This window comes from Bactrocera tryoni, chromosome 5, assembly GCF_016617805.1.
Source record: "Bactrocera tryoni isolate S06 chromosome 5, CSIRO_BtryS06_freeze2, whole genome shotgun sequence".
Classification (NCBI taxonomy): Eukaryota; Metazoa; Arthropoda; class Insecta; order Diptera; family Tephritidae; genus Bactrocera; species Bactrocera tryoni.
Window position 1 is genome coordinate 46,871,740 of NC_052503.1, and position 24,425 is coordinate 46,896,164.

Genomic DNA, 24,425 nt, shown 5'->3' on the forward strand with positions numbered 1-24,425 from the left:
AACGCGGGCGAGCTCGACGGCCCGATAAAACTTAATTTTTTTCAAAAACAATACGATTGTGACCGAATTTAAAGCCAAAATCACAATGAACACCATCGATCAACCACCGTATTCACCAAATTTGGAACTGGACTGTGACTGTGGACTGGAATTCCGCTCTGTGGAAGGCGTATTCAGTCGATCGAGAGATAAAACAAAATTCGCTGAAGGAGATGAAGGCCATCTCAAAAAGTGCTTATGAAAAATGTTTCGAGATTTGAAAAATCGTTGGCATAACTATATTACATCTGTTGGGGATTACTTTGAAGGCGACAAAATAAATATTGATGAATACATACATAAAAGCATATCTACGAAACAATAAATCGGGAACTGATTTTCAATAGCTAAAGAAGAAAAAACGTAAAATAACACTGGTAAACACTTTTTTGTCAAATGAACTTTGTTATGATTTTTATTTATGTTGGTGTACCCTCATTAAAAATATATAACAGTTTTGTTTCTATCACATCCAGTTTTCTTGTGACAGCTACATACTCATTTCTGATCTCATATATTAGTCGACTGTGTAACTATTGTGTTAGCTAAATTACATTTTATTTACATTAGTTAGATCGTAAATATGCCACGAAAGTATTTGAACAGCCCGGACAATTTTTGTTATGTGTGTGGAGAATTAACTTTTTGGTTTTCCTGTGAGGAATCAAGACAAATCCTGTGTTCCACATAAATGTTGTGTAACGTGTGTGAGGCTCCTTATAGGTTGGGCTAAACAAGAACCTAGACATTTGTCATTTGCTATACCAATGATTTAGACGGAACCAAAGGATCATGTAAGTGACTGTTATTTTTGTTTGATTTAAACAAAAGGTATTACTACCAAATCCTAACACACTATCCAGTATTCAAACTTGTCTTCGGCCAAGAGACCCATCCTACATAGTGCCGAACTGCCTGTGCCGATGCCTCCAAATCGATCAAAAAGTAAGAATTCTAGTCCGGAATTTGTTCTCAGTCAGCATAATAAGGTATCTGAACATAGTGACTCAAGTTATGAACGGTAAACTTCAAAAGAGCCGCACTTATTATCACAACGTGATTTAAACGATTTAGTACGTGATTTAAATCTGCCTAAAAAACAGGCCGAGCTTTTGGGGTCTAGATTAAACGACTGGAATTTACTTTCTCGTGGTACAAAGATTTCTTATTTTCGACGTCGTTGTTGGAGACTTAAGAGGCACCTACCGGAAGCCAAATAATCAAGAAAATCATACGAATCTATTAGATATTAGGAAATAATTCTGTAAGTGTGGCTGAATTTTGTACTCTTTATGAAAATATATGTTTTGATGTCACAAGAAAACATGATGTGTACATTTTTTTCATTGATATATTATTATTTGGTGGCCCTAGTATATTCAAAATTTGATATAAATTTTCATGTGACAAAAAAAATTACAAATTTATTGACCAGTGTAATTATTTCTTCATTAGAAGTACCTCGGAATGAATTTTGACTGAGACTCTAAATATAATTTCTTCAAAGATTTCAATTTTATTTTTTTTACAAGGATAACATATGTACATATATATATGTCATAGATGTTTCCATGAATATATGTCCTCATTATATAAATGTTAAATAATTCAGTAGTAAATGTTAGTAGTAGAGAAAATTTAACTATTTTTAATCATTATAGAGATTTAGAGCCTGCATCTCGAAAATATCTACCGCCCAAAAATTACTTCACTATTTATGATTACTCAAATAGTCATAAAATTAACGTAAAACATTATCTTCTCATTGATTAATCAGTTACGCCTCAACTGAAAACTCGACCGTATAAAATCTTTCTTTATTTAAGACCAAAAATTATCGCAGAGCTACATGACATACATATGTATGTATGCGTACGCCATACCCAAATGAAAACCGGGTAGCTATCATAAACTGAAGCCATATTTGTAGATATATCTCAACCAGAGAGACGAAAGGCTGGTATTAATTTTGTGTATGAATTGCCACTTATCGTAACGACGCCTAGTCTTTTAAATGGTTATGTGATAAGTTACTTAAATTACATGGCAATTACCTCACAAGATATAAAAGCAAATCCCGCGGTGGCTCGTAATCGTTTACAATATTTGCCTGTTGTTGCTGTTGTTTTCTGGTAGCCACATTGTCTGCATCGACGATACCAAAATCGTCGTCATTGTCACTGTCACAGTCACAGTTGCAGTCACTGTCACTGCCATTTTCGTCGTCGTCATCGTCGTGGTCGCGTTCATCGCATTCGCTATGCACATTTGCGGTATCGTCGCTACGACGCTCAGCGCATACATCGTGATAGTTGTTGTCTTTATCGTTGTTGTTATCAATGCGGCTGTTCACGTCGATCGAATGAAACGCGTTATTGTTGTTGGAGTGCGTGAATGCGTTTTGTGCTGGCGCAAAATTGGCCGGCGGCACACCTTTTTGTTGGCTTTGTTGTTGTCGCTTTTTATGTTGCTCTCCACGTCTGCGATGTCGGTGCTTTTCTGGTTTCGCTTTTTGTTTTTTCGTTGGCGACACACAGCCGTCTTTGTTTGCCATTGCTTCGACATCGAATGCATGCGCCGTTACATTGCCCGCCAACGCTGCTGCTGCGGCCGCTTTGGCAGCATTCGCATTTGCGTTCGTAATTTCCAGTTGTCGCGCCGCCAGACGTTGTTTCATTTGCACCGTAGAGGTCATTGCTGAGGTCTTTGCCAATGCTTCCGCAATTGCGAATTTCTCACGGAAGTCCTTCAGCATGGCCATCTCATGTTGATCAACGACTGGGCCAGTCGCAGCTTTGTCGTTGTGACAGTGAGTGCGACCACCATCGTTGCGTTCGTCGTCTGGTTTGATCGTGGCGGTTCCATCAGCCAGATCACGTGCTGGCTTGCTTAAATTATTGACAAACTGAATGAATTTGTTCGTATCGTTTCCAGCCTTTTCCTTTATTTCGTCAACAAAACTGGAATCACTGTCCGTATCGTTCGTGTTTGCTGTTAAAATATCCGTGAGAAATTTTTTACGTTGAATGGCAATACATGAGGGCGGCCGCATACTATTCGTAGGCGTCTCTGCTATAGTGGCGGACGTGGCTAACTGATGGGGGAGAGTTATTGATCTTTCTACAACTGCCGCTACTCTATCGACTTCATCTACACCGTCCGCCTTGTTTTCATGCAATGAACTGGCACATACTGTATCCACTGAGTGAGTGTGTTGCAGTTGTGGTCTTTGCTGAAGACATGTTTCTTTCACATACTCAGCCAAAGTCTTCTGAGATTTCAAGGCCACCGCGGATGGCGGCTCTAAACCGGCCAAACTCAAACGCAATCGACACTCATCTGTGCATAGCCGACGACACATCTCATTGATGGCTGTGGCGCGTGCGCCCATATCGCCTGGCGCACTATCAGTACACGTCATACAGGGTGTATAGAAAACTGAATTGCCCACTATAGATACGGCGTGCTCATTGTCTGAGCCATCATCACCATTGCTGCTACACTCTGAGACGAGTAAGTCGTATTCCTTTTCAAGGTTGAGCTCATCACTCGAAGAATGCGCCTCGTCATTTCTGTTGTCCTTGTCAGCAGCATGGTTATCATACGTATTGCTTGAGTAAGAATTAGGTTCTAGTTGAAAAAATAGCGGCGGTCGCTCCTCATCCGGTGTACGTCCATCACGCATGTAACTGTTACGCATAGAAGACATGGTAGGTGGCGGAAAATGTAGCAGTAATGATGTGACAGGCATAGCTTTGCCCAGTGTGGGTGTACGGCGGTGACCATAACGTTTGGTGCCCTCAGCACCCAGGGTATCTTCCTGTTGAGATTGCATGGTATGTTCCAATTGAGAGGTGGCCTCAAGTTAAGAATGTATGTATGTTAGTATATAAAGTTGCGAAAGAAACTTGTTAAAAGTTCTCCATGCAATCGATACAATTTTCGTATTATGAGTAGATTTGATTTACTCGTCTCAAATATGTAATTTATATTTTTAATAATTGTATTTATTTATTTTATTTATTATTCACTGGCTCTTCACATTATTTATGAGTTTCTCTCTAATCCCTTTTATTTATTTTTATATTTTAAATCCACAAATTCACTCAATACTGTTTATAAATTTATGTTTTAATTAAATAAAAATCTCGTTAATCTTCACTTTTCCTTTAACCGTTTCTAGTTATTTGTCAACTGTATGTCAGCTAAATTCAGCTCAATTTGGTTCCGCACAATTCAACTCGCGTGTGCACTTTACGTTTAGAACATTGAACTAGTAATCCGAGCAGCAAGCGGCATTTCTTATTTATATTCGCTAGATCGAGGCTAACAGCATTCACAACGTCGGCTAGCAGGCTGGCTAACTAGCTAGCTGTTTGGCTTGGTGTGCTGCTGGTCATGCACAGTGATGCAAAGTTGCCTCTTGTGTGAAAAAAAATTTTGCACGACTAAAGCATTTCAGTATTTCAGAGCCAATGCAATGACCACAGTAGATGCTGTCATACTTCTTCTTCTTTATTAGTGTAGACACCGCTTACGCGGTTATAGTCGAGTTTACAATAGCGCGCCAGTCGTTCTTCCTCTTCGCTGTTCGACGCCAATCGGAGATTCCAAGTGTGGCCAGCTCCTTCTCCACTTGGTCTTTTCAACGGAGTGGAGGTCTACTTCTTCCTCTGCTTCCCCCGGCGAGTACTGCGGCGAATACTTTCAGAGCTGGAATGTTTTCATCAATCCGGACGACATGACCTAACCAGCGTAGCCGCTGTTTCTCAATTCGCTGAACTATGTCAATGTCGTCATATATCTCATACAGCTCATCATTCTTTTGACTGCGGTATTCGCCGTTGCCAATGCGCAAAGAGCCATAAATCTTCCGCGGCACCTTTCTCTCGAAAACTAGTAACGTCGACTCATCAGATGTTGTCATCGTACATGCCTTCGCACCATATTCCAGGACGGGAATAATGAGAGACTTGTAAAATTTGGTCGTCCTTGTTCGTCGCGAGAGGACTTTGCTTCTAAATTGCCTACTCGGTCAGAAGTAGTAGCTGTTGGCAAGAGATATTCTGCGTTGGATTTCGAGGCTGACGTTGTTGTTGGTTTTACTGCTGGTTCCAAGATAGACGATATTATATCGATCGATCCTCCTCCGAGTCTTTTCCAAGATTTGGCGCATGGTGAATATCTCGTCAGTTATTGATTTTCCAAGCCTAAAGCCACACTGATAAGGTTCATTCAGTTTGTTAGATGCTGTCATTAGGTACCAGAATTAAGGTGATATAGGTCCTTTATCTCACCTTGTGTGGATGATACATGCGCAGAGAACTGGTATTATTAATCATTGGAAGAATTAATTATAATGAGAATAACTTCTGTGAAAAATACACTTTGAGGAATTTTCCGTATCCACTTTGTTAAAAGAGAAAAAGAGGTAATGTGACAATGTGACAATGTGATTCTATTTATCACGCTTCAAAATTGGATTTCTTCTTCTTAACTGGATTAGACTTCGATTTTGAATTTTAAATTCATGAAAGTACATACTAGTTTCTTACTGTTACTAAAGCTCGGCAATTTTAATCTCCAATTTCTAATAATCCTAATTGTGACAATTTTATACGAAGGTTTGCTTTAGGAATCCTGTTTAAGTTCCTTAAGTCATTCAAGATTATCCGATTTCTTCAGCGAAAGTAAAATTTAATCATTAGTTAGTTTTAATTATTGAGGGTTTTTTTCGCTTTTAGCAAAACTCTAATATTTTATTTTATTCGTGCTCAAAGTGTATGCTGAACCACAGTGCAAGGCGACGTTGCCATATAAACTTCGTCATTGTTGCAATTATTGCTGCTGTTGTTTTTGTTGTTATTAGCTGTTGTCCGAACGCACACATACACTGTCAGCATACTATACAGTTACCTACAGGTAAATATAGCGTCGCTTTATGTCAGACTGTCAAAAAAGCCAGCTGTTGGTTGTGTTTTTGTTGTCAGTTGATTAGTTTGCCAAAAGTGCTATTGAATTTCTTATTGTCATTGTTTTTGTTGGTCAATACTGTAGTTTTTTGCAATTTATCATTACTTCGCTTTGAAATTGCGTTGTTTGTGTTTTTGTTCATTACTTTGTTGTGACTTTGGCGTAATATCAGTCAAAATAGTAAACAAAACACTGCAACTAAGGATGAACAAACAATTTTCGCGCTTTCTCAGCGAGTAATTATGAGTTGGTCATTAAGGATACCTAACAACTACGTAAGTGCGGTACAACAAATGTAATTGCATTCTTACCAAACATTCATATGTTTGTAATACAATTGTTTTTATATTTTTAAACTTGTATGAACATTATAAAATATCTATGAAAAATTGTCATTTAGCTACTTACTATAAACAAAGCATTTGTAGAATTTTGTCGCCGATAAGAACGTTTGCACATACATATTTATATAATAAGTTTGATTACGTACATAATTATTGCAAAACAAATCACATATTAAACCCTTCTTTTACAAAATGTGCATTCATACTGGCTTTCACTAAGAAAATATCCGGTTCCGTACACACCCATTTCTATTTACTCAGATTGGTTGATATAACGACTATGTAAAGATTACAAAACATACATACATACATACTTTTGCTAAAAATGTTTTGTGAAAATTTATACATAAAGTATTGACACGGAACAAATTTCTATTAACTAGAGATATAATAAAATGAACTAGCAAGGGCTAAGTACGAACGGAAAACAACTAAATATTATTACGTTTTGTGTTTTTATGAACATGCATGTATATTTATGTAAAGCCTTAACCTTGAATTAAATAATACAAATCGGCTTCCGTTGATAACCTCTCTCACAAGCCAAGCAATTTTAAATATTTAAAAAATGAGTACAAACTCAAACTATATATAGTACTTTTAACCGCAGACCTCATCGAATTTCTACTTTCTTAGCAGCAATCTTTCAAATAATGTGTTTCGGATTTGAATGAACCTAACTTAGAATAGGATAACAATGTGACGACGGTACTCAATCGAAAATTAATCCGAATGAGACCGTAATGCCTTAAGGATAAATAATTTTATATTACACATTTCACTACAATAACGGGTGATCCAAGTAGAGGTACTTTTTTCATAGCCATTTTTGAGAGATAACGCGTGAGCCGTGTCAAGTATCATGTTATTTTTGATCAGTATTGTTTGGCATTTCATCATGGAAAGATTTTGAACAACGTTTACAAATCGTTCAACTTTATTATGAAAATTCCCGCTCTGTAAAAAAATATTTTTCGCACGCTTCATTCAACTTATGGTCAACATAATCGGCCTACTGAGCGTACTATTCGTAACTTAATACCCAGCATTCATTATTGGATAATATTCGACCGAATAGACAACGTCCAGCACACAGTGAAGAAAATATAACAGACGTAGCAGAGAGTGTACGCTAAGATCGTGGAGAGTCGATTCGGGGCCGTTCCCAGCAACTCGGACTGACGTATGGAACGACTTGGCGCATTTTACTTCGAGATCTTAAATTAAAAGTGTACAAAATACAGCTTGTGCAAGAACTAAAGCCGCTCGACCTTACCAATTAACATAGCTTTGCTCTAAGGCTCTTGAAAACTTCCAAGAAGATCCGACGTTTTCGAGGCAAATTTTGTTCAGCAATGACGGCCGTTTCTATCTCAATGGGTATCTAAACATGCAAAATTACCATATTTGAGACGAAGAGTATCCTGAAGATATTCAAGACCTACCATTTCATCCAGAAAGAACAACGGTTTGGTGTGGTTTATGGGCCAGTAGAATCGGTTGTTTGGTATGATACTGTTGAGAAAACGTATATAAATGATGCCAGAAATTAAAGCTCGTGATCTCGGCGACATTTGGTTTCAACAAGGTGGCGCCACTTCTCACACATCGCATCAAACAATGAATTTATTGAGAGAACACTTCGGTGAGCAGATAATTTCTCGTTTTGGGCCGGTCGATTAGCCATCTAGATCGTGTGAAACCACACCATTAGACTTTTTCTTGTCGTGATATGTAAGGTCTTGGTAAAGTCTATGTGGACCGTCCTGTTTCGATTCAGATCTTGGAGCAACCATCACGTGTGTCATTCGACAGTTGCCAGTCAAAATGCTCGAACGAGTCATCAAAAATTTGACTCAACGAATGGACCATCTGAGACATAGCTGCGGCCAACATTTGAGAAAGATAATCTTCAGAAATAAATGCCAAATAATGTTCTTTCGAATTTTAGTGTTTCTTCTTTAAAAAAGTAGGGAGCCTCGAAATGGAATATTAGTATGATTTATTTGCAAGTAAGGCACCACAGATCACAGGCTTCTCAAAATATTTATTTTCGCTGAGACCTCAAAAAGTTTGGAGCAAAACTCGTATATAATAGTTAGAATTTTTTTCATTCTCTGAACCATTTTGTTTACAAATTCACAAGTCAACCCGCAATTAAACGATCGAAAGTCCTATGAGAAATGTATTTATTTGATTTGTTGTTTATCAATTGAAAGAGCTATTCAGTCTATGGAAGCTGCACATCAACAATTGTATTGTACGTATGTACATACTTATTTATAATTATACGAAAAATATGTTGTTTACGTACGATCGATATCTTATTTATATTAATATTTACTAATACTTCTTTTTACTTGAGTATTCGCAGTTCATGGCAAATTTCGTGCCGCACGTGCCATTGTTATTTTTTAACTCATTTCTTAATTAATGATTCTTAATTATACCTACATATATTGCAGTAAAGCTGTTTTGAATGTGAGAGCAACTATTAAATAATTGAAGCAGTCTAAATATAGTACTAATAGAAATTTCAAGTGATGAATTGGCCTACGATATGACGCGGCACACCCTTTCAAAACGAGTATTAAAAGCATCTGTGTACCATATTTTCACACCACAAACAAGTATGCGGCAATTCTTATAAGCCAACATTTGGTCGAGAGCTTAGATGATTTATTGAGCGATATATTGAATATATTTTGATATTTTTAAAGTGTGATGAGTTGAGTCGATTAAGCTTCGTCCGTTTGTCTGTTTGCGAAAGGCCTCTCTAGTCAGCATGAATGGCTGCCCGCAGGGTTGCACTCTAGAAGCGTTGTGCACATTACGATGACCTTCTTCTTCTGGTTGAAGATCTTCAAGCGGTCTGAGTTAGAGCGGGCGGGAGGTTAATTTTCACAAATTGTAAATACTTGGAACGTCTAAGTGGGGTTGGAAATATCGATGTAAAAAATGGTGACAATGCTGCATAAGGGTAGATTGTCGCCGGTTCGTCCACATTTTGTCCGGGTAAACGAAGCCTGCATCAGGTATGTGACGCAAGTCAAAATGCTTTAATGTGTCATTGCTGCGAAATGATAGGATTTCCGATAATGATATGGAGAGGGAGTAGAAGGCTTCTAAATGATAGGGTCAGATATAGGTGACAAGACCGTTGGGACAATAGTTCCATGGGGTCAAACACCTGGTCACCAGTTCAGAGCAATATGAAGGCTCAACTGATAGTAGTTTCGGCTAGGAAATCTGACCAGATACTTAATACTAGTACCACGGGAGCAGGAGCTCTTGGAATTCGCTGCAACATGCTCATGCGGAGTGACCCCTCGGTGAGTATCGTGGTGGTTGTGGTTAACACCCGAATACTGACACTTTGTCATTTGAATGGGAAGTTGACAGGCTGCCAGACCCAAAGTTCGGCGAAGGTTTTAGTTGGACTCGAACTCTACCAAGGTAATTAGTGTGTCCATTCCACATGTCAATTGGTGCTGAAAATGGCTGAGATTTTTACGGTTCTGATCAACGCATTGATTTGCCTATGAGCGTGGGATAAGTCTGATGCCCACGTAAAACACACCGGACGTTGACCGATCAATATATCTTTTATGGAATATTTAGTATTTGTGATATATAAATATATTCCGATTACGTAAACCTAACTGCCATGGGAATAAGCTCTCTCATAGATCGAATCAACAACCTTTAATTTAATTTTACTTTAAAAGTAGAGTTCTGCTGTCATTTCATGTTTTGTTTTCGGTCTGGAAAATCAAAAACCGAAAAAAGTAACGAAATTTCGCTGAACAAATCAAAAAAATTTATAAATTGTAAGTCCGCTCCTCAAAAGGTATATGACCTTTATTTTCTTTTTTCTGTTGCTAACTCCCGGTTAAAAGGTATATAGTGTTGAGTTAAATAAACGATCCGGACAAAATAATACGATTCTCCTACTATTAATTTTAATTATTTTAATAATCTATTTTCTTAATAATATTAAAGTTAAAAATATAGTAATTATCAGTCTGAACTCAATGTTTTAGCTAGTTAGTGTAAGTTACTTTAGAGTGATAGCAAATATTTATAAAATTTAACAAGAAATATTGTGTTGTTGCAGATAAACTGATTAAAGTCATACATATGTACATATTTATATGAAAAATCGGACATTAATTTACAGTAGGCGCTGCAAGATAATAAGCCTTGGCTATTTTTACTATATTCACTCGTTTCTCTAACGCTAAAACTGCTAATAAATATCTGACTTACCTCTCTACGTATTAAAAGCATTACACACCCACACTTCTACATACATACATATACTTGTATGTACATATTTCCTAAGCTGTCGTGATTTATTAAAATGTAATAAAAGGCATTTCAGTTGCATTTCAGCGATTGGCATTCTCGAAACACTCAAGTGCACTTTCACATGTTCGTAGATAAATCTAATTTATTTCCGGCAAACAATTACACTTACCCCCAAAACAAAAACAAAAACAAAGCAAAATGTAATAAAGCACGAGCAAAATGCAATTGAAATGCATATGACTACACCTAATACATATCTGATCAAGATATATGCATGTACGAATATATTAGTGTATATAAATAAATATTTACAAAAATAGATAATAAGGGTATTCACAATGAACTCGTTAATTAGGTAAAGAGCCAAGATATTCAGCCAAGATATTCAATAATATTTGATTAAACTATTATTATGTGGTTGATTTTTAAGTAGAACTCTATACGGAGCGCAGATAATTGGATGTACACGAGACAAAAAACCACCCGGAAAATGGAAATAAATTCCTCGGGTGAATGATATTTCGAAAAAAAAAGTATTTTGCTAGGACTGTCCTTAATTACTATGCGAAATAGGAGCGCGCCCCATGAAGCAATTTGTTTACAGTAGCTGCTGAAGACGGTACACCTCAGTGGTGCTTTGCGATTTTTACAATGGATAAACATATGGAACAAAGAATTTGTCTCAAACATTGTAGTTTTATCCAAACCAAAACTTACGAGTGGTACAAAGCCCTCAAAGGCGGTCGAGAGATCGTTGAATACATGCCTCGTTCTGGACGACCCCCTTCAACTGATGAAAATATTATAAAAGTGAAAGATATGGTGCTTGAAAAACGTTAGGCAAGAGGGCTCCATATCTCTCGCGAGCCCGTTCGAATTATTTTTGTGGATATTTTGGGTATGAAACACGTTCTTGCTCGACTCGTCCCGATAAAGGCGAACTTTTTTCAAGAAGAGTACAGTAAACAGGTCTCTTTGCACGTGGTTGATAGATTCCACATTCATGGAGAACATTATAACTGCTGATGAGACTTGGGTTTATGTGTTTGACATGCAAACAAGTCAACAATCATCGAAAAGAGCGAGTCGAAATAAAAAAATTACGTCAAAGCCGCTCAAAAACCAAGGGCATCCTCATTGTTTTTTTTCCATATTCGTGGTTTGGTGTTCCGGGGGACAGACGGTTAATAAAGATTTCTATTTTGCCATATTGAAGCATTTGCGTGAGAACATCTGTCGAAAATGGCCGGAGCTGAAGGCCATACGAAAAAGTGCTTATGAAAAGTGTTTCGAGGACTGGAAAAATCGTTGGCATAAGTGTATTATATCTGGTGGGAATTACTTCGAAGGCGACAAATAAGTATTGATGAATGAAACCAAGAAAATTGGTTGGTATATGAGCTCAAGTCAAGAGATGTTGAAAACCGAAAGCTGTTTGGACACTAAAAATGAAGTCAGAATGTGGCTGGATATGGAAAATGGATCCATTATGGCAAATTTTTAAAGCAAAAAATCAAATATGAAACCTCAGCAACCAGTCAAATTAATGGCAAAGCCGAATATCTGTGGCTACATGGTAATGCTCTGTATTTGGTAGGATCGGGTCGGTCACTATTATAAATTGTTAAAGATTAATTAATAGAGAACGTTACCTAGAATAACTTATCAAAGCAGAATAAGCGGCTAGACAGGCAAAAAATGTCTATAACAACGTTAGACCCAATATTGCAGTGTGGTTAAATACTATTTGGAAAACAGCGGCTGGAAAGTTTTCTTTCCATTTTCCCTTTTTGTTATCATTTTCTCCGGTCGACGCGGTATGCGGATTTGGTTAATGTCAGAACAGCATATCAAACACTGGCAGTATGCGGATATATATATTATATCAGAAGAGTGCATCAAACACAGGGTTGATTCAGATTGCTAATATATGTATGTAGATATGTACTATATATGTATGAAAGTTTGGCAGTTTCTAACAACTAAACTATAACTAACTGAGGTGTAATCATCTTACACGAAGCCAGCCATAAATCTAGTCGTACTTATGTCTTCTTGATATATGCACATACTTATATAAACGTGTTTATAATCATAAGTCGTTTATTCATGTTTAGTCTATCAAATTCGTTTTAATTCGCCTATCTTTCTTATCATAAACATTTCATTCTTGTAGATAAAAAAAAAAAATATTTTAATCCATTTAAGTGCCACCTTAATGGTAGAAACGAGTAAAATCTTAACAGATTCTGCCTAGAAGTATGCCATACAATATTTCTTGCTTCAAATAAACAACAATATACATACAATATAAGTATGTATGTATGTATATGTATAAATGTGCTATTTTAAATATACAAAAAACAAATAAATTTATAAGAAAACCATTTCGCATAGTTACAACAAATACATACATGTACATAATATATGTAGTATAGTTCAGACAGACGTTCACTGATATATTAAAATGTATGTATGTATGTACATATGTGTGTATATGAGCAATGAAAAAACAAGTGTTTTAAGAAATAGGTACTTTGAAATGCAGATAAAACGCTAAGACTTCCATCTGACAAATTTAGCTGCTGATAAGCTGTTGATACCGTTCAATCCTTTTGTATATTTTATTTATTTACCATTTAAATTTATATATCTATAGAAGCACTATTGTGCATACTAAAATATCAACGTGAATACATTCATATGTAGTATGCAAGAACAACTACTGTTAAGTGAAATACGTCAAATAAAGTAGCTGTTTTGTTTTAAAAAAAAGTCATACGTATGTGGCCTTCTTAATGTTGGTGGCTGTTATCAGTTACCGCGTGTGACATATACTTCTTTCACAATATTTATGTATGCACGTATGTATGTGCGTATGTTTGCAGAAACACTCACCGTGCCAGACGTTTATCGATCTCTTGGCTAATTCGCGGTTGCATGTCTCCCAGCGCGTAAGCAAAAATAAAAGCATTACAAGTACACTTACACACATACATATGTATGTTTATTGGCGCATATAAAAATATTCACACTATTTCATACTGCTGCACAATTGCAAAATATATACATATACATACATGTATGTATATAATTTCACATGCCGTATCTATTATTTTATGATTTTCGAACTTTTGCGTATTTCTGCAGTTTTTTCACAAACGCACTTTTTCGTTGCCAACAGACCGACTTTTGGTTTGTTAATTTTGTACACAACGCGCGCGTTTTTCATTGAACTTGTCTGCTTGCTGTGTCTGCGAGGAAGCAGAAACTATGGGAAATCACAGCCATTGCGTTTGATTTCGTGATCTAATTATAAATAATAAGACAAGAAGAATATATGCTTATACATATACATATACATAAGCAATGTAGCCACATCGGTGAGAATTTACGAAATTTTCTGGGAAAATTTTGGGTGTAGTGCTATTGTTTATAGCTTCCAAAACGAATTATTTTACCATTTTAAGGTAACCCCACAAAATTTTAAAGCTAAAAATACCTAATATATAGGTTTTCAAACTTTCTGTTGACTTTGTGGCGGGTATATCGACAAATGAAACTTCTTTCTTAATGAAACTGATCGAGCTTATTTTTAAGATATATGTATATGTGACCTGGTCTACGGAAAGGGGGTTAGGTGTCAAAAAAAAAGGAGAACAATTAATGAGATAACGAGAATCTGACGATTATTTTCAACAGCTTTTCCCAGAAAACTAGTTTTCGCACGTTAGCTCCCTTTTCGTTGACCAGGTCACATATGTATATTAAAATATCCTATCCTTAACTCCCATATAACCAGTATAGGGATTTCAAATTTCAAACTTGCGTTTATAGCGTATTTATTGGTCAATTTATAAGATATCTTAGCAAAATTAAGTGAAGTAAATATTGGCTATATTACGGCTTAATATAGAAAATATGTGAAATCAATGTACAAATTACCCCAGCTACCACTTACTACATAGACCGTGGTTTGACCGTGGTATTTCTCAACTTTTGAAGCTTGCAAATTGCAAGGGTATAAAATATTCGGTTACACCCGCACTTATCCCTTTCTTACTTTTTATTCAATCTATTTTCACATTCTTTTGAAAATTTTCCATCTGGGTTAATTTTAAAATGTGGCAATCAACAACTTCAGAAGGGTTATAAATCTCTTGCAAAACCAATTTTCGTACACTTAAGAATAAACTCATCGACAGTTCTAAAGGTTATAATGTATGTACTATAGTGATTTATAGAGAGAATATTTTGGGTAGTAAAGATAAGCCCTTCTTAATTTTATACCCTGACTAAACTATTACAACTTGTTTTTCAAGTATTATTATTATGTAATATTCGACTGAATGAACTACGTCCAGCACGCAGTCAAAAAAAATATAGCAGAACCAGCAGAGAGCATGCATGAAGACCGTGGAGAGTCGATTCGGTGCCGTTCGCAGCAATACGGTCTGACGTATTGAATGACTTGAGACATTTTACGTCGAGATCTTACATTGAAGGCGTACAAAATACAGCTTTTGCAAGAACTGAAGCCTTTTGACCTTCCCTAGCGACATCGCTTCGCTCTATGGGCTCTTAAAAAGTTCCAAGAAGATCCGACCCATTTCTGGGTTCCATGTTATTCAGAAAAAACAACAGTTTGGTGTGGATGGTAGGCCGGTGGAATCATTGGTCCATATTTCTTCAAAAATGATGCCGGTGAACACGTAACCGTCAATGGCGACCGTTATGGCGCCATGATAATCGACTATTTGATGCGCGAAATTGAAGATCGTGATCTCGGCGAAATTTGGTTTCAACAAGACGGCGCTACTTCCCCCACATTGCATCATTCAATGGATTTATTGAGAGAAGGCTGCGGTGAGCAGATAATCTCACGTTTTCAGCCGGTCAATTGCCCACCAAGATTGTGTGATATCACACCGTTAGACTTTTTCTTGTAGGGATATGTAAAGTCTAAGGTCTATGCGGATAATCCCGCTCGATTCAGGCCTTGGAGAAAAACAACTCACGTGACATTTGTCACTTAAGAGTCGAAATGCTCGAACGAGTAATCGCAAATTGGACTCAACGGATATACCAATTGAAACGTAGCCGCGGCAAAAAATAAATGTCAAAAAATATTCTTTCGAATGATAATAAAACTTTCCACCTAAATTTGAAGTTTTGTGTTTTTTCTTTAAAAATTAGGGAACCTCGAAATTTATCACCTTTTACTTTATTAAATATCAGTCTTCTCAAAATATTATCGCATAAAAAAAACTGAAAAATTTATCAATTTTATAAATAAATAAAGCGAGAAGACTTGAGAAACATTTACAATGCTCAAAAATGTCTTCTGTTGTATAATGTTCTCTGAAAGCACAGTACAACAGCTAATCTGAGGGGTGAGAAATTCCAAGTCAGGGTGATGGTACTAGGTCAGTATAGTAAAACCCTCAAAGGGTTTGGTGTTCGTATGTGTCAGTTTTTTTTATGACCTTTTAAATTTTTTTTTTGCCGAAAAAACATCAAGATAAGGAAAAAATTTAAAAGGTCATAAAAATACTGACACATATGAACGCCAAACCCTTTTAGGGTTTTACTATACTGACCTAGTACCATCACCCTGACTTGGAATTTCTCACCCACCCAGACAATAATCCCAAAAATGTTCCACAGTGTAGTTCGAGTGAAAATCAAATATCGAATTAATCACTTTTAAAAATCCGGTCTTCTTTTCTCTAACTCGAGCTCTCTGCAAGATTGCTAGCGTTATAAATAAGCCTTTGAACGTATTTGAATGGAAGTACTGAAATTGTAAAGTTAAGATTATATTCATGTCATAATCCCCAAATTTGATAATGATTTGAACATACAATTGGCGTACGATAAACAAATTGAAATAAATATTGTTTATTTAAAATTAACTAGATAACTTTTAGTTGCTAACGTATGAACCTTTTGGACATTTTCTCCGAACTGCTCAAAAATACCGAGCCGGATCTAAAATTTCTTGGAATCGATCGAAGACAGTTGTTTCGTAGAAAATTAAGTTTGTCTTCATAATTATTTAAACTTTCAAAACAATTTCCAGTTTACTTTAGAAATATGTGGTCATACAGATTGTAGAATTGCCAACCACACTGAGGGGAAGCTATTATCTTATGAATTGAAAATCCATAAGTAGCGAGTAGTTTATATATAAGGCAATTATGTAGCTTTGTTCTGCATACCATGTTGCCGCGTTGCATATACATAACTATCACACATACATGCATACTCGTATATGGTTTTATATGGAAATTATATGCAAAGAAATCCAACACGCTCGCCCACTATCAGTCGTAAATGGTTTCATTATGATGTTATGCTTACCATTTCCATGGATTGATTTCAAAGTGCACTTGTTTCGAAACAAGTAAACAAAACCAGCGCGAATTTCTTGAAACCGGATAGAATCGCTTTTATGCGCTTAGAAGCACTTCTTCTGTGGATTTCACTTTAATTGTATAGCTGATGCAAGAGATGTTTTCACAGATTCTACTGATTAGCACTTTAGTAAGCAAATGGATGCACAAATTGGGAAATCCTTTGGAAAAATGTCCTTTTTTCTTATAAGGAGCACTGCACTGTTACAATTTTGCTTGTGATACACTCTTTGGAGGAAATACTTTTTTCACTAAAGGCACACATGACAAAAAATTTGCATTTACTATATGAAGATTATTTAGAGGTTTCCAACAACCGAATAGCACCGGACTAATGGCGAAACTAAAGTGTACAACAGCGTTGTGGTAAACCTTGTGAGATCACTATGCGCACTCAATTCGAAATCAACTAAGCTCTAATGAAAACATTGCAATCACTTTTATACATAATACAAGCTATATACACACATACATCTGGCAGAACATACATATAGCGCGACACGCTTGTCGGCGTTCTCTGATAAGGATAATCAAGTGTAAATACTCGCTTTAAAGGAACGAAAGCAAAAAGCGCAAATGAGAGGTATTCTGCTGACAACAGCAGTACTGATGGTACCGAGATTTTATTATATAAGTAAACAGAGCGTAAAATGATTGAGGCGCTTCTGGCAAAGCTCCCGCTGTTTTTTTTCTACAGATGTACATCTGTATTTACTACAAAGTGGTGTGCGCTGGTTTACTCACATCGATTTGCCCTTTGTTGGCAAACGCCGCGAGCATTCTCAGGCACATGCACATACGAGGGGGGTGGGATTAGTCCGTACATGAACCATAGTCATGCACTTTATTTAAGTATGGTAAAGGAGGCCTATAACCGCATAAGTGGGGTCTACGGCAATAAAAAAAAAGAAGAAGGAGGCCTAACTTCTATTCAGAGTAGGACAATAATCATTTTATGCTATGTATTCTTTAGCTTTTTTTAGCAAAGATCCGTAAATTTTAGCGAACACTTATTGAATATGATAGCAATTATCCTTGAATAAAAATTTAGAGTAATTATTCAATTTATTGGTCTTAATAACTATACAGGCCATGAAAGAAAATAAATAGTTTCATCAAAACAAATACATATGTATACTGCCAATGGTATTGTACCTACCAAACTTTGGTGCTATTGTTAACCCCTTGATGGGCATATTAAGTTTGTCACGAAGGTTGTAAAACCCAGAAGGAATCGTCGACCTTATAAAGGATATACAATAAACGATCAGCGTGACGAGCAGTGTCGATTTGGCCTTCCCTATCTGTCTGTTTGTATATTTCTTATAATTTTTCGATTTGAGAGTATAAAAATATTGGGTAGTCGAAAAAGTCTTTTAGTATTTCTAATCAAACTTCAACTCTTTTTTTTTATATTTATAATAATAAATAAATAAACAAATATGTACCATTTTGGTCGACCACGTTTTGCCATTTTTTCGCTGGAAATATTATTCCATCAGTGTAAAACTTTCATCTGTGTTAATTGAAATTTCGGAATTTCCAGAACGGAAGCGAGCAAACATTGTTTTGCTACACGAACTAATACAGCATCGTCTTCGCAAACTTCACAATTTTCAATGGTGGCTTACATGGCTTTCTTCCCGTTTTTATACAAAAATTTCAAAATAGCGAATTTCTTCATTATTTTCACTCATTTTTGATCAGCTGTAACTTTTTTTCAACTTCCGCAATTTTAATTTTTTTTTTTGGTTAAATGAAGATTAATATCTCACCTTTCAACACTATCTGGTATGACACACTGGAGATGTACGACTGCAACGACATCTATTGACAAAATACGAAAAGACTTTTTCGACTACACAATATTTAAAATAAAATAGCTACTAATTTATTGAACCGCCCTCGTATATATGTATGTATATGTAAGTTTCTTTATTAATTTGCCAGACGCGCCAATTGGGGTTCTACGCTTGTATGTACGTAAGGTTTTATTTAAACAGCAGAACGATAGACTGATCGATTAAGTGATTCACTAAATCATTGATTTTGAAGAAAATTTATAAGTAAGTAAGGTATGGAGATTTATGGCGTACTATGTCACAGAAAAAGATTACTGTTTTCAAAAATATATATGAAGATAAGTATATATATATATATATACCATAGTTGAAATATTAATTTTTCCTAGAAATGATTAAATTCGTTTAATTCAACATGTATTATAGAACTAAAATAATCCATATAAAATACTTTAATTAAGATCAAAAAAAATTCACCCAGAGGGCTTCTGAACTTTGTTAGGCGTATAGTTATGCTTTGAAAATATTGTTTTGCAAGTTTTGAAGTTTCTGAATTTCATCATATTAGAAGGCAGACAGATGATGAAATTCTTAGTCTTTATTCTTCAATTTGATAACTGAGAATCGACTGTGAAATATTTAGAACCTCTCAAATTGCTTAGTGAGTAAAATTTTGGATACCTAACGGAATCCCACCATAGCATGGTAATGTTTTATATTGCTCTGACTAGGTCATTTATTGTTTTTTATGATGCTTGCTTTGAAGTTTGCTCGTTAATCATATTCTTCTTATGCGCGAAAAGAATGAGTAAATGGAGATCCTTAAGTTAGAATGAATTTTTTAATACCGATTCTGTGAACTAAAAGCATCTGATCTAGTTACCTATTACATATGTATATGTCAAAAGTTGAAAGTATTTTTAGTAGAAACGGTTACGGAAAAGAAAACGTTTTGAAAACTTGAAAATGAAAGCACCTACCATTCAATTACATTTGACTAAATTAATTGGTTATCTTAAGTAGTAAAAATCGAATAGACGGTTAATAATTTTAGCTAAATAACATGTTGCTTCAATACTGATTTGGAAATTGAACCCACAATGCATAAATGAAACTTGAAAGAGCTTTTAAATCGAAATGATTAGCAAACGCGTTATCTAATTCCCTTTTATCCTTTCCAGTTAACAATTTTATTGACTTGACATTTACAGAAAACCCTTTATTCAGCACAATTGAAACGATTGAAACTGCCAGTGAATCATTTTCGTTGGGTATAGAAATTCTATATGTGTTAAAATTATATTCTTTGTTGTTATGCAGATAACTTTCAGGGCTGCGTTTGCAGTCTACGACTACATACATATATTATGTTATATATGTATATGTATGTATATATGGTATATGAATTGGTGTTATCAGTGGCAACATAGTTCACAGACTTAGATTATTATGTATGTCCCCTGCGCGATTTCATTACCTTTATGTTTCTACATTTGGGGGTAATATATAATGTTTACACGCAATTACCAGACGGTCAAGTGAGTTTACCGCTAGTATATACTAAGTATACTAGTATATGAAAGTATATATGAGCATATGAATATTTTTACAACATCTACTTTCAATGTTATTGAAACGCGCACGCTTTCTATAGTATGTATTTTGGCTTCGATTCTCGATGCTCTGGTATTAAATGAGAAAGAATGTTCTTATACAAAATTTGAGCAGATGTAAAGAAAGGAGACTGTTTCGAATAAAATAAATTGATTTAGTCGAAAAAACCTTTTGTTCTGTTTTTTTAAGTCCTGTTTACTGTGGAACGCACCTAGTAATTTTAAATATTGTGGGCGTAAAATACTACTTTAACAAGTTAATGTTATATTAAAGACTTTTAGTATTAAAAAATGTGTGACAATTTATATAAAGGTATAACAAGTATAATAAAATCCCCAAGGCTTATAATCACTATAACACTTGGAAAGCACTTCTGTACATAACCGTCGCCATTTTCCATTCACTTGTTACAAACCTCGGCTTCAGTCTCCAACAAATTTGAGTCTTTTGGTTTCAGTTGATTTTTGTGCGCCAAGATTGTTGGACAATTTCGCAGTTTTATTTATAAACCCACGTCTCGTCACCAGCGATGATGCGTTTGATTAATGTAAGGTCTTCAAATATGTTGTCAAGCATCTACTTTGCGACTCCATGTCGTTTTTGCAAAAGATTAAGGATTTTCGATACGACTAGAGCATTAGCACGCTTCATTAAGTAAACGTTAAGCAAAATGTGCTGTTTCGAACAACATAAAAGAAGTTGTGAAAGTATTTATTAAAATAATTTTTATCGAATTTGTTTAAATGGACTAGTTCGGGTCAAATATTATCACAATGTATTAGCCGATGGTCATCAATTTGAACCACAACAGCAGTATTACCATAATCAATCATCTTCTTCTTTATTGGCGTAGACACCGCTTACGCGGTTATAGCCAAGTTTGCCATAACCAATAATAAGTTTAATTTAACACACCTCTTATCTAATAATAAATTACAATTAATGATGTCTGTAATTGCGTAACACCAAGTTAAGTTCTTACAAATTCCATATGTATTGGTTTTCTGAAGATAATCCAAATGACGAGTTATCACGCTCCTACACCCCATATTATTAGGAATTTAATCATTTACTTCATACAATGAAAATAATTTATATAACTACTCACAACTTACTTTTGCTTAAGGTATGTATTTACGTGTATATACCGAATAAATATATAATTGGAAGCCTATTTACATATAGTACATATGAGCTAACATATTTATTTAGGTATAAAATTCATATGTATGTATTTATTATTCCGAATTTGTCATCAATAAATTATTCTCAGTGTGGTTTAATCAAATCTGAGTCTGCTTCCATTTCTGATAACATTCCTCTACAACGATTCAGTACGCTCTACTGGGGTGCGATAGTATTAGTTTTTATTGAATTTTGTATTAATTTAATTTTTTTTCAGTATTTATCGGTGTGAACAGGTTTCTGGCGGTAACCGTCTACTGTAAACTATCTTCTAAAATAACTAATGTGATGAAAATATAAGGTTAGGAAACTCTTTAGGTTTTGAAGGAAACGAATACTTAGTATTAACAGGTTTTCACTGGACATGCACTTAATATGAGTGACTGCGCTTCAGAACGAAACCAAAAATTTTACTTGCGGAAATTTGAATAGCACTATTTGAACCTTATCGAATGTGGCAATGAAATATGGTCCGCTCCTATATTATCCTATATAGAAAACAGCTTCAAACTTTAATATGTATAATAACTCCTTAACTCAGACATTTATGGTGTACATTGCAGAATATACGTACACCATCCATTCAGGAATTGATTTCCAAAGTGATCCCTTTTAGAAACACCAACAAAGGACAGGCGGTGTTTCCAACGCAGAGTAAACCTACCAATTGGTTTGCAATAAAATATCTTCAGATCAAATCCTTTCAGATAATACCTTAGCTAGTGTTACCGGCGTGTTTTGATTCGATTTATTGTAAATCTTCAAATGTATTATCCAACTTCTCTTGCATCACTCAGTAGCTGTCTCATTGAACGAAAAACTTTCAAAAGAACTTGGGAAAACTTTATTTTAAAAATGTTGTGAAAGAATTCAACATTCATTTTTCGACAAAATCGTGAATGAATTCCAATACAATTTGTATCTTATCAACTTATATTATAGGTCATAGACTAAATTACTTTCATACCTATATTTTACTACCATATCTGACAGGAGTAAAATCAAGTAGATGTTTGAAAACCTAGTATTAGTTCCATATATTGGGTCTAGAAAAAGTTGTCATCCGATTTTATTAATTTTAGGCACAAATTGGCACGCTCTCTTAATTTGGTTAAGATCACTCACATATTGAGCTTTCTATCAGGTATAAAGACATACTGTTATCAGAAAAGATTTCTCTCTGAATTTTTAAAATATATCTCACAGATAGACGGATATTTTCGATGAAAAGTACGCAAAGCAACTGGGTTTCACATATTGAGTATCTGGGGGCTTGAAAAGTTTTTTTCCCGATATGAGCAATTTCTGATCATAAGGTGGCACAACGAGAAAGCACTATTCGAGCAAAGTTTATTTATTTGTATACCGGAAAGTAATCGTTTGCATAGGCGGACAGACGGACGGACAGATATATGGAAAGAAAAGCATACAGACAGTCATTCGGATTTCAATTCGTTTTGTTTTTTTTTTTGATTATTTAGATATGTATATATAACCTAATATCGTACTCTATTAATTTTAGGTGATACAAACAACCATTAGATGAACAAAACTATTACACTCTATAGTAACATGTTGCAAGAGTATCAAAATTGGCTTAGTTTAATGAAAGGAACGGAAAAAGGGGGTCTTCGCAACTTTGTAGTGAAAACATTCTTCAAACAGAAACTCACTGTGATATAATAAATAATAAATTTTGGCCTCAGTAAAAAACGACGAGTCTAGGGCAGGACTTATATCTGTTAAAAATAACTATGTATGCATATGAAAGCTTAAAAAAGTTTATCAATATAAAACGAGTGAAAATGTATTTAATAAATAGTCTAGTAATTGTACAATTTGACTTTACTGCAGCATTCAAGGGTTAAGCATGCTGATAGCCTATACATCACCTTTTTTGTCAGAGCAAAATTGCACATGCGTACGGAGAACCAATTCACTGGAGAGCTTTGCTGCAATAACAAACACCAATAAAAGTTGAGAGAATTGACTCAATTGACTTTGCAGCATTTTATTGAGAATTACTGCTACTCATAAAGAGGGAATGGAGCAAAGCTGTAAATTAAAATGGTATCATTTGTTTATATTTTGTGTCGGCAATTGGAAACAGCAATTTTTTGTACACATTTTTTGCTTAACTAACAAATTAACTTACTTAACACCATTTGCAAGTTTTCATCGAAAGTACATAGAATTTTTTTTATAAGCTTGCCATACAAATGTATAGTATATACATAGCTCTATATTTCGACCTTTAATCAAAAGCCCACCAGAAGCAAATATTAGCTGAGAAATGTGCATATTGTACGTGCTATCATCGTGTATCTTTTAGGTTATTATTTTGTTTTACTCTCTATAATTTTTTTGTTCGTATTATGTTGGAAAAGTAAACAAATGATGAAAAGTATAGCAAGTATGTGATAATATACTTTTATTCCATACGATAGGGTGTCCCGTTTTCTACCGAAGCATTTTTACTGTACTGCGTGTGGTGAATTTATGTTCCAATTTTTGAAAAAAATTTAATTTTGAAAATTTTTTTTCTTAAGTTTATTTCTTACATGCAAAAATTTTAAAAAGGTTATTCAAGTATTTTTGATTTTTTCTAAATTAGCCTAGGAAATTCATTGTTAAGATGAAAAAGCAGTTTTTCTATATAGTTGAGCTTAGAAAGCTACCGGGATTCCTCAACAATTTATATAGAAATTAAATAGTGACAAAAGAGGATATAATATTCTCTG

At 35.1% G+C, this 24,425-nt stretch overlaps 1 protein-coding gene across 4 annotated transcripts in view; it reads right to left on the bottom strand.

Annotated features, from left to right (window-relative positions):
• The window catches only part of LOC120777338 (nocturnin), a 47,553-nt gene that overhangs the window by 21,237 nt on the left and 1,891 nt on the right, over positions 1-24,425 (bottom strand). Inside the window, exon 1 of one of the 4 annotated variants that reach the window (XM_040108585.1) lies at positions 17,031-17,476. The exons of 1 other annotated variant lie outside the window; for it this stretch is intronic. Coding sequence is in view for 1 of the 3 variants with exons in the window: in XM_040108583.1 (XP_039964517.1) it covers positions 2,094-3,874 (1,781 nt within the window). In the remaining 2 variants the exon portion in view is untranslated. Of the gene's footprint in view, positions 1-2,093; positions 4,286-17,030; positions 17,477-24,425 lie in introns of those variants that run through there. 2 more of the 4 variants (XM_040108586.1, XM_040108583.1) reach the window with 2 other exon arrangements.